This window comes from Drosophila nasuta, chromosome 2L (assembly GCF_023558535.2).
Source record: "Drosophila nasuta strain 15112-1781.00 chromosome 2L, ASM2355853v1, whole genome shotgun sequence".
Classification (NCBI taxonomy): Eukaryota; Metazoa; Arthropoda; class Insecta; order Diptera; family Drosophilidae; genus Drosophila; species Drosophila nasuta.
Genome location: NC_083455.1, coordinates 20372998 through 20389773, shown reverse-complemented (window position 1 = coordinate 20389773; position 16776 = coordinate 20372998). Strand labels below are relative to the sequence as shown.

General features: G+C 36.8%; 1 protein-coding gene across 2 annotated transcripts; it reads left to right on the top strand.

Moving 5' to 3' along the window:
- Positions 1–27: 27 nt before the first annotated feature.
- Positions 28–7880, top strand: LOC132798592 (neural cell adhesion molecule 2). 2 transcript variants are annotated; one of them, XM_060810511.1, is made up of 7 exons: positions 28–1131; positions 2759–3016; positions 3176–3295; positions 4323–4454; positions 4568–4720; positions 5448–5936; positions 6818–7880. In XM_060810511.1, exons 1-7 carry the CDS (start codon positions 1083–1085, stop codon positions 7009–7011), a joined length of 1395 nt encoding a protein of 464 aa, XP_060666494.1. In that variant the 5' UTR covers positions 28–1082; the 3' UTR covers positions 7012–7880. The 2 variants fall into 2 exon arrangements, with proteins under 2 accessions (XP_060666494.1, XP_060666493.1); XM_060810510.1 differs by having other exon boundaries at positions 29–1131; positions 2756–3016.
- The last annotated feature ends 8896 nt before the right edge of the window (positions 7881–16776 follow it).

Below are 16776 nucleotides of genomic sequence, written 5' to 3'. Positions count from 1 at the left end.
TACGGCTGCATATCCTTCAGTGCAATTTCTGATTTCGCAGTGATTTGAACTGAGCGCGCCAAAAAACAAACGAAATTCAATACAGCGAACTCGAAGTTCGCGTATCGTTTATTCTGCTTCGAGCTTCGTAAGCCAACGAACAGCGTGTCCTGTCGTTGCAGCTTCAGTTCATTTTTGGCACTCGTTCACAATGGATCACGCACCGCGTCACACGCATTGGACATTATTATTATCATTAATCCACCGAGTGCGAGCAATATACGTAATATTTGTGAATGTGAACGTAGTGTGAAGGACGTCATCGAGTCACGAGACTCGAGAAACATGAAACAAGAAACGAAGCAAAACAAAAACTGTTCTGACTAAAGGATATGTGGCCGGAAATGTTATCTTTCTCGTTGCCGATTTCGCGTAGTGCAACAGCAGCAATAATAACAAAAACAACTTGTAGTTGAAAAGAAAAAAACATAAAAGGAAGGAACTGCCAGAAAACAGCTCACAAGCCCAAAGGAGGCAAAAGAAAAACAAAAAACCAAAAAATGATTATGTTGATGGTGCCGCTGAGGCAGCCACTGTCTATGGCCAAAGTCCCAATGTCCCTGCCCCTGCCGTTGCACCTGTCTCAGTCTCAGTCACAGTCTCAGCGTCAGCTACAGTCTCCATGTACGTCTACATCTCAGTCTCAGTCTCCATCGCAGTTCGAGGCATTAGATCTATGGTTGCCCATGGCGCTGATGTCATACATTTGTGCCCATCAAAGTGAAAGTGTTGTTGTTGTTCCCACTGCTACCAAAGCTACTACTACTGCTGCTACTTTTGCTCGTGAGCCTTCGTGTTGGCCAACTGTCAACTGTCTACTTGGTCGCAGTCGCAGTCATGTGCCGTTATCCTGCAAGTGAAAACAAAAGTGTTTTGTGCGCTATGCGAAAGTAATTAACCAGAAAAATTCAAGAATAAACCCAAAACAACTTGTGAAGTTTTATGAAGTGAAACTAAACTGAAATTAGGATTACTCAAGACTAAAGCAAATCACATCACAACTCCATTAAAGGATTATAACATTAATAAATCGTATCAATACAATGGATAGTTTCATATTATTATGTTGTCTCTTGCAGTTGTTCAGAAATGGTGAGCATTTGTTCCTAATATCGAAAGTGTTTAAACAATATTTGCATTTTAGTAATAAATACAAAATATACAAATATTTACACAAATGTTCTTTGTGCAAAAAGTTTTAATTTCAATTGAAAGTTCACTTTTCGTTTTGCATGTTTGACAGAGCAACAAACAAAAGTGTAGCATACTTTTGGGGCGCAACACAAATATTGTGTATACGACATGTATTTGAAAGAAATGTTTGTTGTTTGCTCTACGCTGCAGTCTGTCGTGTCCAAATTCAGTACAATTAAAATAATTGATGCTGAAACATTTTAGCTTTTAGAATTTAATATCCGGTACATTCAAATTCCAACATTTGTGTGTGGCTTTTGCTCTTCGTTAGTATCCGATTTAAAGCCAGACGAATGTATTTTGTGTTTTGGGAAATCTGTTTTAGAGAACTTAATAGTTGTTGTGGTTGTTAGCTTACGTGAATATATGATTACAATACAACAAGTCGCTTGAGTTTGAGTATTTATTTATTTAGAAAGTTGATAATTACCTATTAAATTAGCAAAATATTTGCATTCGTTTGATTAGGATTATCATAGATATTATAAACATCAAGCGAACGTAGTACGCTAATTAAAAGCTATGCATATCTTAGTCACTACCTTACGCCATAAATAATGCGAATATTCTGCGCAACAGAACAAAAAAACAAAACAGTCGGCTCAACAATGTCCAGACAAGTCCACTCCCTTTATTTGACGCGTCATAAAACTTATCCATTAGTCTCTTATGTTAAAAGGTTATTTCACTCATTTACCACGTCGAAAGTAGTTTTTGCGCTTTTCCCTTTAAGCTTTCTTTCCGCTGTTAAATTATTAAATTTACTCAATGATTTAACTACATAAACTTGCTCTATGAGTTCACATAAACAATTGGGTAATTTAATTTTGTAGTTTTTCAAAGTTTTCTCTAGCAATCGAGATACTTTTTTGTATGCTAATGTTTATTTTCAATTTAAAATGCTTTGCGCAAAAAGTGGCCTCTGGGCTACAGACTGTGTTGTTGGGCGTGGTGAGGGTAGAAAATAAGAAAATAACATCGCGTGCTGGGAATTGTTGTTCGTATATATATGTATATGTGAAATGACCAACAAATTGGTAACAAGCATTCCATGAAACTTATTAAATTATGCTTGAAATTCGCTAAACATTGCGTAATGTCTGTAAATAAATTGTTTAATACGCAAAAAAAGGAAAGATAATGAGTCAAGCTTCAAAGAGTGGCATTTCTTTTCAAAGTTGTTATTGAAATGTTTTCGGCAAGTTGGCAAGAGGCATCGAGATTTCGCACAAATAAAAAACACTACACAAAATACATAAAAAGGTGCAGACATAAAAGATTTGTGCATTTTCCTCAGCTATCTGCTTTCATCTACAGTTGTAATTAAATCAAAGGAAAGCCAAATAGAAAACCGAGCACAGCTGCTTTTCCCATTTTTTATGGATCCCATCGAGTGGATAGTTGCCAGTTAATATTTTGCTGCAATTTTCCCGTTTTTTCCTTGAATTCTTTCTCTTTTTTTGTTTTGCAACTATTCGTACAATGATGGGCAAGTGATAAATTTAATACACATTTTTTACAGCAGCTGCAGTTATCGGAGTTGAGAGTCCATCGATGGCCGTTGGAGATGGTGCCGGAGAGATGCTGGCATCGTCTCAGCCACCGCCACCGCCATCAGCACTCACACTGACGCCATCGACGCCATCAATAACGCATTTTGTAAATGACTCCTTCATCATCTTCTGCAAAACAGTACAAAAGGATATCGACACCAAGTGGCGTGATCCCCGTGGCCAGACCCGTGAGAATACCAAAGGACGTGTCCACATCGAGAAGAAGACGGGTAAGCAGACAACAACAACAACAACAACAACAACGAGGATAGACAGACAGACGGAACATAAATGCTATAAGTTATGCTAAAGTAGCCAGTGCAGAGTGCAAATTCTCAAACTCAAACTGAATCATCAACTTCTCCCCTTTCACTCCTCACTCTGTCTAGGTCTGTTGGCCCTCGTCTTTGAGCATATTTCACTGGACGATAAGGGCAACTGGACCTGTGAAATGGACCCAGCTGCCGCTGCACGGGAACCAACAAAATCATTTGAGCTACTCGTAAATCGTAAGTGCAACTATCTTTGCAAAAACATATTTATGCTGAACAGTATCAGTGTGTTTGTTTGAGTGTGTGTGTGTGTGTAGGCTTGCAAGTGCTTCAAGTGTAGATGGAAATGTTCTTCTTTCAAGCTGATACTTATTTATGGCCTAGATGTAATAAGCTGTGTATGAAAAATAGAAAGGCATGAATAACTATGTAAGATTCCAAACTGGTTCCACATTTACATAGATTATATAGATTTATGATAGGTGTATTTCAACAACTTGCAGTTCAACTGATTTACTAGCTTTAGCTTCATAAAACTGTGGGAATATAATAAATTTAAGATAGTTATATTATTAATGATTTTAAGCTAGACAAAAATACCACACAATGAAAAAAGCAATAAATATAAATTATGAAGGTTTATTATAGGCGTTAAACTGATTTACTTTCTTTAGCTGAAGTCAATAAAACTTTTGAAATATATTGGCATCAGTCTAGTCATATTTTTTACGATTTTAAAAGTCAAGTTTTAATCTTGACTATTGTCAAAATAAGTTTGTTAGATACTAAACAGGTTCCACATAATAATATAGAACAAATATATTATATTGAGATATGACACAACTATTTTAACAACTTGCAGTTCAAATGTTTAACTTTCCTTAGTTCAAGTCTATGAGAATATATTGAATATAAACAAGATATATTTTAACAATTTTAAAGTAGAGTTCCACTTGGATAATATTTCCAAATGCAAATTTCTTTTCTCTGTCAATTCAAAGACCAAGAATAATTCTATTTCTTTTGAGACTTTACTTATATTATGTTGGCATATTTAAAATTCACAGCATTTGCTATGCAAATCTCTCTTATCAGGCAGCTGCAATTTTGCCTGTGAATTTGTCCGCACACACATTTGTTAGTAATATGTTTAATCAGCTGCAAAGTCAAGCTTAGCTGGCAAATTGCAAACTGCTTATTGACACAATGTGACACAATTGAGCAATTTCCTTCTGGTCTTTCTCTTACTCAAAATAAAACACAGAAAAGATCTCGTTTGACAAGACGGAGCTGGTGCAATCAGTGCGCGAAGGACGCGATGCGCTGGTCAATTGCTATGTCAAAGGACAACCAGCACCGGAAGTCTCCTGGCTGCACAATGGCGAATACATAAACAGTGAGTAGTCGTCAGTCAACAGTTTAGGCAAACGCAAACTGTATTTGCCAAATCAACTGAAACAATTTGGTCTCTTTGCTCTCTCACTCTTCACTCTTAACTCGCTTGTGTAGCTGTGAACTCGACGAAGCATCGACGCCTGTCGGACGGACTGTTTATCCGGAATGTGAGTCAAACGGATGCCGGAGAATACACATGTCGCGCCATGCGCATCACGCCCACATTTTCCGATTCCGATCAGATAACGATACTGCTAAGGATACAGCGTAAGTGATAGAAACGCGATTGAAGATGCAAGTGTTTAGTTAATGATTAGTTGACTAAGAGTTCTCCGCTCTGATTTTAATTATTGCGCAGCACATGACGTATACTTGATATACATATATGTGCATTATAAAGCAACCAACACCCGTTTAATCACTGGCTGCATTCATTTGAGTGCTATAGGATTACAGCGTCGCTTTCAGTTGAGCTGTGCTTTGCCGTCAAAATTTTACTAATGACTCTCGACTATTGACTGAAAGTAACCCAACCCGCACTCCAATACAAAACTGACCGAGAGTCGTGTCTGTCTGTCTGTCCGTCTGTCCGTTCGTCTGTCGCAAGAGCAAACAGCAGGCAATGGCAACAGAACCGAAACTAATTTGTAGCTCTGTTGAAATGCTGCAATATATATGTTTGCATTTCCTGAGCAATAAACCTCAATGAGCCCCAGTGAGAGAGAGAGGACGAAATGCTAAAATGTGCCATCAGTTTACGCTTGAATGGAGCTCGCTTGTGGCGCTGTGCAAAAAGTGTAACTGATGTGCCGTGTGCGGCTTCAGCTGGGGGATTTGCCTAAGACAACGATGGGGACAAAGTGCTGGCTGGGCTGCTTGCACTTTCCCCCCTCTCACTCTTTCACTCTCTCACTGGCAAATAGTGAATCCTTGATGCGGGTGCAATAAAGCTTCCATTACTCTCTCTCTCACTCACTCCCACTCCGTGTTGCAGATAAACCCCATTGGTCATACAACGAAACGTTGCCGATGCAATACGCCTATGTGGGTGGCGCCGTTAACCTTAGCTGCGATGCAATGGGAGAGCCACCGCCATCGTTCACCTGGCTGCATAACAGCAAGGGCATCGTGGGCTTCAATCATCGCATCTTCATGGCCGACTATGGGGCGACACTGCAGCTGGATATACGCAATGCCAGCCAGTTTGGCGACTACAAGTGCAAGGTGGCTAATCCCTTGGGGATGCTGGAGCGCATCATTAAACTGCGAACGGGCATCAAGCCAATTGGACCCACACGCATTCAGCTGAAGCGTTTGTATCCGGACGCTCTCGAGCTCGATCTGCGCTCGCCTCGCATGACCAACGCCACCGATGAGATGCAAATCTTTGGCTATCGCGTCGCCTACATGAGCGAGAGTGATTTCAAATACAGTGCTGGCAACTGGAGTCATGCCAAACAGCGCGATTTCTCCTTCCATCGCGGTGAGTATGATTTGCTTTCCCATTTTGTCAGCTATATTTTGATTGAGTTCTGTTTTCTTTTTAATGCCAATCTATATGATATTCTGTGATATTTCCTTATAACTGATTGGTCGAATAAAAGTTCTAAAATCGATAACAAAATATTGCATTGAAAAATAGTATTCAAACTATATCTAGTGCGATTAAGACATAGACTCTTAAATCAATCTGCTTAAATAACTCACACTTATAAAATATGTCTTCTAATTTAACCCTTTGATGCCCACTGTTGCCCACATTGACTTTACATTTAACATTTACATTTTTGTACTTATTTATATTATATATATGGATGGACAAATGTTGCCCAAAAGTCGACATTGCAGTGAGGACATACCAAAGGACTTAGAGTATCGAAAATCGGAATGAATGAATCCTTTTAATCAATTATGGAAATAATATTTTTTATGTGTCCCCATTTTAATTTGGGCATGAAAGGATTAATAAACTAATGTATTCTTTAACGAAAAAGTCAAAACAAGATGTTAGCTATTTTAGTTTTATAAGAATAAAATATTCTATATATAGAATAAAAGTTCTAAAATCGATAACAAAATATTGCATTCAAAAATAGTATCCAAAATATATTTAGTGCGATTAATGCATAGACTCTTAAATATATTTAAAGGATTTATTTTCTACAGCTGTAATATTCTGTAAATATTCTATATAGCTGTAAATATTCTATATATTTAAAGGATTTATTTTCTACAGCTGTAACTTTCAAAATTGACAACGAAATTAATATTTAAATTCTTAGAAGAGTTTATTAAATAGTCCTATTATTAGGTGAAATTTGACATCACTTTCTAACGCATCGCTTCAATCTATTTTGGTTGCAGGTCATCGATTCATTGTGCCACATTTGAAGAGCAACACGACGTATTTGATGCGAGTGGCATCCCGTAATCTGGCTGGTCTGAGTGATTGGAGCACGGTGAGGAAATTTGCCACTGCAACGGCATCAAGCTGGAAGGCAATCAGCTGGCAGCTGCTAATGATATCGTTCATTGGCCTCGCTTTGATGTGGCATTAAATGAGTAGGAGTAGAGAGCATTAAATAATTTGCATTGATTATATAATTATTGATTATTCGTTATTACGACAAACTGATTATCAATTATCGCGTTTTGAAAACCAAGTTAACTGAAGCCTTAGTTAATGTTGTTGCTGTTATTGCTGCTGAATATTTTGGAAGCATCTTGTGTTTATGTGTGTATCTTCTGTGATAAAGTTTTGTGTGCCATTCACTTATGATTACAATTGATTATCCCTCTCCCCAACCCTGATTATATAGAGAGAGACGACTGCTTTGCAAACGAATTTGTTCATACCCATCATCATTTCAAATATGAAAATTTGTTTAATCGACTACAACTATTGGTTTTGATTTTGCGGAGACAAAGAAAGAATCTATAGATAAATTCGAAACACAGCAAAAGTAAACAAAGCAAAAAAAAAAAACATATGCATTGTCAACTCTACCTTATACGAGTAATATGATAGTTAAATCTAAATTTAGCCTAACTCTACATCAATGTTGTTCATGCGATACTAAATAAATATTTAAATAGCATCTAAGATCTTCCCAAACACACACACACACACTCACACACAACAAAACTCACTTTGATGAAATTTACAACAAAAAAGTCCAAGTTATTGAATACAAAATGCAATGAGAAAAGAAAACCAAAAACAAAATAAAATTATTTATAAACTGAATATTGTGTAATAAAGCAAAGAAAATGCAAACCAAATCAATAATAGATGTGGATTTATATATGCTTAATTCCAAAATGAGAGCAAACGAAACCGAAATTGATAATGCAAATAAACCATTTAGTTGTTAAGCCGACGGTACGTATGAGTAATATGGAAATAAATTCATTTGAATGTGTAAAATGCGTGTGTTTTTGTAGCAAACTTTCTGCAGCTTTTAAGTACTTATTAATGAGTGCTATTTTATTAATATGCACATATCACGATATAGATTTATTGTATGAAATAATTTCGGAATGGATGTAACCTTAACTGCGTTTAACTTATTTCAACATATTCTTAGATTGGTTTATAGCCACAGCATTAGGAGTCTGCGATCATATTGACTGATAAAGATGCAAACAGTTCGTATACTTAATATACTAGCTGCCACCTGATTGTTGACCAAATTTATGCTGCGCTATTAAACCCTTAAGCAGCATAATAAACTAGCTCATAAAAGTCAATAAACCAGTCAAATTGCCAAGCATTTACATCAGTTAAGCATAAATCTCTGTTGGGCAGAGCACATTACATTACGTATACGTAATGTGCCATGAGCAAGCTTAAGCCTTAAGTAAAAGGAGAGAATCTCTCATTTTTTTTGTGTCGTTGCTGGAAGTTAAGTGGCGACAAAGCCTTCACAGTGGATGCAGACTCTCGGCTCTCGAGGCTGCAGCGCTATTTGCGTAAGCCCAAAGACATTGTCGGCTATAAATGAACATTAACGCTATCGGCTATCGGGTCGTAATAACTTATTGTCTGTCTTTTATTTTATAACACGCTCGCGATATGTTTCAAAGTCCGCAAATATTACAGGTCAATGCAATTCCGGTCGCAAACGTGACGGCATAAAAAACAGCAGCGCCAAAGAGCGAAAAGAAATAATATAAAAATATTGCCATAAAATAAATAAAAAGAAAAGGTGGAAGGAGAGAGAGAGAGAGAGAAGAAGGAAGTATTGCATATTTACATAAATGAATCGTTTGCCTATAGACGTGTAATGCGCTTATTATTAAAACACAATTTATTGAAAATTTCGACCATGTTCGGCCAGTTGTTCTTAACTGACAGATTTCAACTTTCACTCGGAGTACACAATCCCTTTCGCATCGACCATCGAACAGTTGCAATTTACCATTTTTACCCGCAAATTGACAATGTGCACCGACATCAAAGAAGATTAAATCAGTTACTGTTGCTGCAATTTCAATAAAATCCATATACAATATTGTAATTCATAACGAACTCTTGATACACTAGCATTAACTGGGATAAAATGACTTCAGGACTGAAGAAAGATCTTCATACGTTTGCGAAATTGTTAAAGTGGTAAACCATAAGCTGATTGTAAACATAAGTTTAGCAAATTTAAATTTTAAGCTGAAAGATAAAATCTAAATCTCAATGCATAATTCTGTCTTTTGTATACATTTTGCAATTAACCCACACAAATCACTTGCAAGACAGCCTCTCTGCTAGTCGACCAACTGTTCGATGCACGATGAAGTCAAACAATGACACCTCCATGGACGAATCATCTGCCTCCATTATTTACGATTACCGTACTTCCTCTTGTGCACAGTTTGTTTGGCAATTAATGGTTTCAGTGTTTTTCTTCTTGCTTTTTTATTGTGTACTGATAATGCATGGGAGTATTTGTGGATACTTGAGGCTACGTCTATATGAACTACATGCATACGTAGAGGTGGAGCTGGGTTGAATGGGCAGTAAACATTATTACCTGGGCTATCAGCTGCAGATGATTGTCGTCGTGCGATGCATGGCGTCGGTTGGCTTCCTGCCGCAATCGTTTCGGTTTATTTTAATTAAAATTTACAATTAATATTTAATGAGTCGGGAGAGTGACACCCGGAGCATCAGCATCAGCATCAGCTTCAACAGCAGAAGCAGAAGCAAGCAACACGTTCATATTGATGCAGCACATCAAATTGAATCTCCATGAGCGGCAAAGATAGATGTGCAGCAAGGACATGCAAGGACCCATCTCTATCTCTCTCTTGTGTGTCATGGTAATTTTGTGAAAAGTAATTTTGTGCCACAGCCACGACAAATTGAATATAATTTGTCGCATCATCTGCATCAAGTGATTGCGAGTGATTTCCATTTACAGCATCAGCAGGCAGAAGCATTTATTGGTTAGTTTTATGCATATTATTAATAATAATGAATTACTTTATCAGCACTTAAATGTACAAACTGAATGACAAATGCATGTTAATGCCAGTTACCTTAAAAGACGGACTCGAAAACTGAAAATTCATTTTGGTGAATCACAAAATACTCTTTAGTATCCACCCCGAAAACTAGATGGAGCCACTCCATAATTACATGCAAAATCAACGTAGCAGCAATTCAAACACTAGATGTCGCCACTGTTGCAGGTATTCTCACTCCACATACATCAAATGCTGTCTTTGCTGTGACTTATCTTCTTCACTGCCGAAGCCTTTAGGCTAATCAGAAGCGTATTTGCATTCATGTGTTTTGGACAGTGTTCAGTATAAAGATTACAACCTTTCAATCCACATTTAATATGTGCTGCAACACCTCCCAAAATGGCCAAGCATATCCCTCAAGACTCCCTCAGGCCGAAGACTTCAACATTAATTAAACCGCAAGTCATCAACAAATCATTAAGCTGTCAATTTGTCAATTTTGCCGTTAGGTGTAATAAATGCTTAATAACATATTTATGAGCAGCAAAACAAATAAGGCCAAGCATGCAAATAAATTTAAATTTGATTGCGCTTTGATAGCTACAGCTTCAATTCGATTTTGAGTATTATGAGTGTATAAACGATGTTCGTAATAAAAGTGGTTCTTTGAAGGGATAACCGCATAATTCAATATAAATTGATAGACAGAAATAATTACCATATTTGATTAGCATAAATCGCAATAAACTCCATAACGCAACTAGAAATGAAAAACAAGAGGAAAATCCATCTAAAATGTGACACAAAAACGAGAGAAATAGAACTGCAATAAAGTTAAATAAATGATAGTAGAAAATGCAAGTGAAAAAAAGTGAAATCTAGTAAAATGAATGAAAAGTCAAGGACATCTTCAAATGAAAGTAGAATAACAATACTGTGCGAAATAAAAAATTAGGATCATAGCTTTAAATTTAGGAAGCACTTTACATTAAATATAGAGACAGCTAGCAGGTGTTTGCTGTAAATTGAATATACTTTGAGACCTTTCTGTGCGCGTTAGAAACAACTGCAATGCTGCAAACGTAAGATATGGACGACTCTTTTCTAAATATCACGTATACGCTGCGTAAAATAGTGCCGTTGTAGTTGGGACACACATTGTCATACACAAGCCATTTTAAATCACTTTCAATAGATGTGCAGCACATAAAAGGTTAACAATATCGCAGTTATTTCTAGCACTTCCGCTTCACAAGCCCCAATGCATAAATGGGTCAGAGAGAGAGAGAGAGAGAGAGAGAGAGAGAGAGAGATAGAGCACATTGCATACTGCCCCGATATCTGTCAAATCGATTGACATGTTGAACCCTCGCTTCGATGCTTTGCCAAAAAATAGAGAAAGAAGGAATCAATGGCGAAACAGTCATTATTTAAACAAATTCCATTCAGCAGAGTTTTCACCCCTTTCATGCAACTCATCCCCGATTGTCTATTCGCCACACACCAAAAACTTTTGCACCTTGTAACGACTTTTTAAGTGCCAAAATGTGGAGCACAATGAATATGTAAATCACCATTCTCAGAGGGCTGAGGGGGGGAGGAGAGGACAAACACGCGTTGTACGCGAAACAAATAGGAAAACGCGTTGAAAATGAAAATAAATGTAAATATTTAAGTGATTTATATGCAAGAACACTTCAACTGCAAATGTGGAATATGCCAAAGTCAGCATATGTTAAGGACTAAGGGACACAGACTGAGAGAAAGATGAAGGCAGGGATTGAGGGTGTGTGGGGTGCTTTTCATTTGAATATGTCAGTGGGTCTGAGAGTCATTCATTGTGCGGTGGTCTAGACACATGTATGACCCGACCTGTCTGTTACTTTCTACCACACAATCTTGGCCGGAGGGAAAGTAGGGAAAGGAGGGACAGGAGGAGGAAACCTTTCAGCATGCAAAATGGTTATTCTTCTCATTTGTCTCGTTATCAGCAAATTTAATTAATTTCGTAACAAATGAGCAGTCTCGACACAACCCTTTGAAAGACTGCAATTGTTTGTTTTATATTTTTGTTAAAGCACAGTTAATGAATTTGTGAATTTAAAAGCTCAGCAAGTTGGAAGCAATATTTTTAAAATAGCATCAGTTCTAGTGGAAGTTATATATTCAAGATTAATTAATTAAAGTAAATTCGGCTTCTTTTCTTACCAAACATTTAAGAACAACATATTATCGATTACAATAAAAGACGTCAAAAACTATTCAATGAGTGCAATTAATTAAAAGTCAATTAACTAAAATAAATAGAGCAAGTAACCAATATTATCGTAAAGAAAATCGAGAGCTTCATTGATATTTTGGGTTTATAATATAGGACAACAAGGAGTCAAGCAAAAGGGCAATTAATTAAAATTTAATTTGTTTTTAATCAGACATTTTGCACATGCCACTGCAAATAACAAATTTGCAGTCATTTGCACATGTGGACAAACAAATTAAATCATTAAAAATGCAAAGGTAATTATCATGACAACGATACACAATACACAACAATACACGTGGCATCCCTTGCCTTGTATTTCGATCCCTTTTAATGGCAGCCACCCGTTTTTGGGCCAAAATCGGCTTACAACCGAAACAAGAAATTGTAAACAATTTAAGCTATCTCTTTCACCATTTGATTAATTTCAATACAATTATATTATGTATAACCGGCAGACCAGAACTGAACCAGGCCATGACCAAAATGGGCGCAACGGTAACGTTATCCATTTTAAACAATTTTTACCCATAGTCTTCTTTCATTGTTGTTGCTGCTGTGGCTGGTGTGAGAAATTGACATCTGCTGCATGGCAGACATGCAACATTTTTGGCCATTTTGGTTATTGTTATGGCTTTTAATGAATTCCATGCGGCCGTTAACATTTACAACAACAAATTTATGGCCATCACATGCAAATAATTAAGATACGCGCAACAGCCGCGTTCAAAGTGACAATGAATGTGATTTATCAATGAATAACAAGAGTTTACGCTTTTAAAATTCTCGCCTAGAAAATACCCTAAACAAATTTAAAACTGCAAGAAAATGTTAATTGAAGGAGTTTTGTTGCTGATTAGGCTTTAGAATAATTTAGACATATTAACATACAAATTCAAATTACTATAAAAAAGTTAGTTGCATTTTATATGCTGATTGCCAGTAACCAAAAAATTCATTGCATACTTTGCAGCTGAAATATGCAGAGCAGTTGATCTCTGAAACTACCCTTGCTACTCAATACTATACACATTGAACTGGCTAGCTATCAACTGATGACCACAACATTCTCTCTCATCTTACTGATTCCCAAGGCTCTCTGACTGTACTGACTGCACCTGGAAGTTCCAGACAAGTAGCAAATCGCCACTGAGAGCGGAAAGTTTCTTTGCTCTGTAACATCATAACAGAGATAAAGAAAGAGAGAGAGAGAGCGACTGTGAAAGCTGCGAGCGCATGCCCCTGAAGGACAGAGTGCAGCAGAACTTTCCAACTCTCACGACTCTGTGCGAGACTTTGAGCTGAATGCGCTGCTGCTGCTAGCAACTGTGTATACTTCTGATTGAGAGAGAGTACTTGATGCAGTTATACATATGTATATGGATGTATGTACATATAAGAAGTCACTGCAGAAGCCGCTGTCATGTAAGTGAATGTAGCTTCGTGCTTTACCAAGACCAATGTTGATAAAATACAGAGCGGGCCTTTGCTCTGATTGGTCAATTAGTTGTTAGTCTCAACAACAATGTCATTAAAAACGCATGTAATTTAAATTTAGTTTTCATCTAATGCCAGGCAACAAGCCTGTTTACAGAGCCAGTTTTACTCACTTGCACTAGTTCTGTTGACTTGCATAGCCCGTGATCTGTTTGCAGCTGGAAAGTAAAAAGCTTTTTATCGCTTACTTGCGACTTATACAAAAAATGATGTATGATGCCATAAAAAACAACATACGTATACTGCGATTATTACCAATCTAATTTCATACAAAAAGCCAGTTAAATATTTTACTTGCGTCTTCTGTCATAATGAAATGCACAAAAAACTTATTAAAGCTGCTTAAACTTGCACACAGACAACATTATGTTAAATTATAAAGCTCGGTTCAGCAAAGAGAAAAGCTCAACTGAAAGCAAGTTGCATTCTTGTAAATGCAATAAAAACGTAAAAGTGAAATCAAGTTCCTTTAGCCGAACTGCAAATACCCTTGCTGTTTGTTTGTACCTATATATTTTATAGAAATTCGTTTTACCTTAAATGATAGTTTAATAAGAATAAAACAAATATTTCTTATTTAAAGTTATTACTTTTGTATGTTAACTTTTGAATGCAGTTGCTAGCTTTACATACAATTGTGTCAATTTCTGTATGCGGGATATTAAAACGCTCATGCTGTTTGCTATTTATGCAAGAAAATCAGTGCAGCGACACAGCGGCTTACAAGCAACAAGGATGAAAGACATACGAGGAAGGCAGAAAGAGAGGAAAGGAGAGACGAACTGTAACATTCTCGTACATCGCTTATATGATATGCAGCTCAGAATCAGAGAGAGATAGACAGAGAATCGCAGACTTTGTCCACATTTTTTTGCATTGCAGCATGTGTCAAGCTTTTTCTTTAAATGTCAGTTTGCGGCTATGGATGGGCGTAACGGGGTGTCGAGAGTGGGCGTGGCACCTCCCTCCTTGCCTGCTCCACATTTCTTGCTTTTTTTGCGAACTGCCTTATGCGGATTCGTATGTAAATGAAACGAAAGCGATAAAATGCAAACAGGAAGGTGTGTGTGACTAGAATATACCCTAAAAAGCTATACATTTATACAATACTACAACTTTGTGCTCAACCTACATAGAAATCATTCACTGTTTAAAATGAATTTGTTGATAAGGCATGAATGACTTCCAACTATTATTATCGTATATATAATACTCACATATCAAGAATTTTGATATGACTACCCCAAGCAATTTGTGACAAACGAAAAGGAAATGATAGAAAGCTTTCTTATCAAAAGGTCTGACATCACGGGTCTATTCTATATACACTAAGCAGAAAAAGTCTGCGTACAAACTTAACGCGCAACTTTGATGTTAAATAAAAATAGTTGTATTGAAGATATTGGCTTCATTTTTCTTTTAAATTAACAACATATCTATTATGAAAAATTATAACCAGTCTCCAATTATTTCCATCAGCAACTTTTTTAATTAAAATCAAAAAACAAAAAATACACCTGTTTTCGAATCAGAAAAAGTCTGCGTACAAACTTAAATTTGTTTAAAAAAAAGCCATTTATTAATAAAATATTACAAAAATTAGTACGAGGTAGGATAAATAGGAAGGTTTATTGTGCCAATCAAGCGTTTTGGCATTGATTAAACCAATTTTTGGTGAATTCTGGTGGTATTTCGATCCACTCATCCAAAATTGCTCCCGAGGGAGGAAACCGTTCGTCAAACTGGACCAAAAAGGGAAATCTCAGCGGGAAATTGTCGAATTTGTTTTTAAAACGCATTCTATGATTAAAAAAGTCCAAAAAAAAATTGGAATCAAACCGGCACAGTTCAATCAAAGCCACATTCTGGTAGGCCTCCAAAGCTGACCGATCGAGAAGAGCGGGAGATTTTGATGTCGGTGAGGCGTAATCCTGGGTCAACTGCCGCAAAATTGGTCAGGACATAAAGGAGAACTATAAGAAGGATTTACATGATAAAACAATCCGAAAAATTTCCGAAAAATTTCCAAAAGTATGACTTTCATGCCTGTGTTGCTCACGCTGCCACCACCGTACTTAACTGCTGGCGCAAGGTTATGCACATCAAGGGCTGTGCCAGGTTTGCGCCACTCAAATTTTCGCCCTTTTATGTCAAATTGCTCCAATAATTGAAAATAACTTTGTTCCAAAAGGCTAAAGGCTCTTGGATGCATTTCAAAGCGCTTCGCTTTACTGACGGGTGATATGAGAATCTTCTTCAGCGCAACACAGGCATGAAAGTCATACTTTTTGGAAATTTTTCGGAAATTTTTCGGATTGTTTTATCATGTAAATCCTTCTTATAGTTCTCCTTTATGTCCTGACCAATTTTTGCGGCAGTTGACCCAGGATTACGCCTCACCGACATCAAAATCTCCCGCTCTTCTCGATCGGTCAGCTTTGGAGGCCTACCAGAATGTGGCTTTGATTGAACTGTGCCGGTTTGATTCCAATTTTTTTTGGACTTTTTTAATCATAGAATGCGTTTTAAAAACAAATTCGACAATTTCCCGCTGAGATTTCCCTTTTTGGTCCAGTTTGACGAACGGTTTCCTCCCTCGGGAGCAATTTTGGATGAGTGGATCGAAATACCACCAGAATTCACCAAAAATTGGTTTAATCAATGCCAAAACGCTTGATTGGCACAATAAACCTTCCTATTTATCCTACCTCGTACTAATTTTTGTAATATTTTATTAATAAATGGCTTTTTTTTAAACAAATTTAAGTTTGTACGCAGACTTTTTCTGATTCGAAAACAGGTGTATTTTTTGTTTTTTGATTTTAATTAAAAAAGTTGCTGATGGAAATAATTGGAGACTGGTTATAATTTTTCATAATAGATATGTTGTTAATTTAAAAGAAAAATGAAGCCAATATCTTCAATACAACTATTTTTATTTAACATCAAAGTTGCGCGTTAAGTTTGTACGCAGACTTTTTCTGCTTAGTGTACATATTCTTGCACAGCTGCGTAGATAATGTAAACAAAGAGAGAGTTATCAGAAACCTTTGCTCTGACATAGCAATGTTTCGCAAAACGCAATTAAAATTGAATCCCTGTA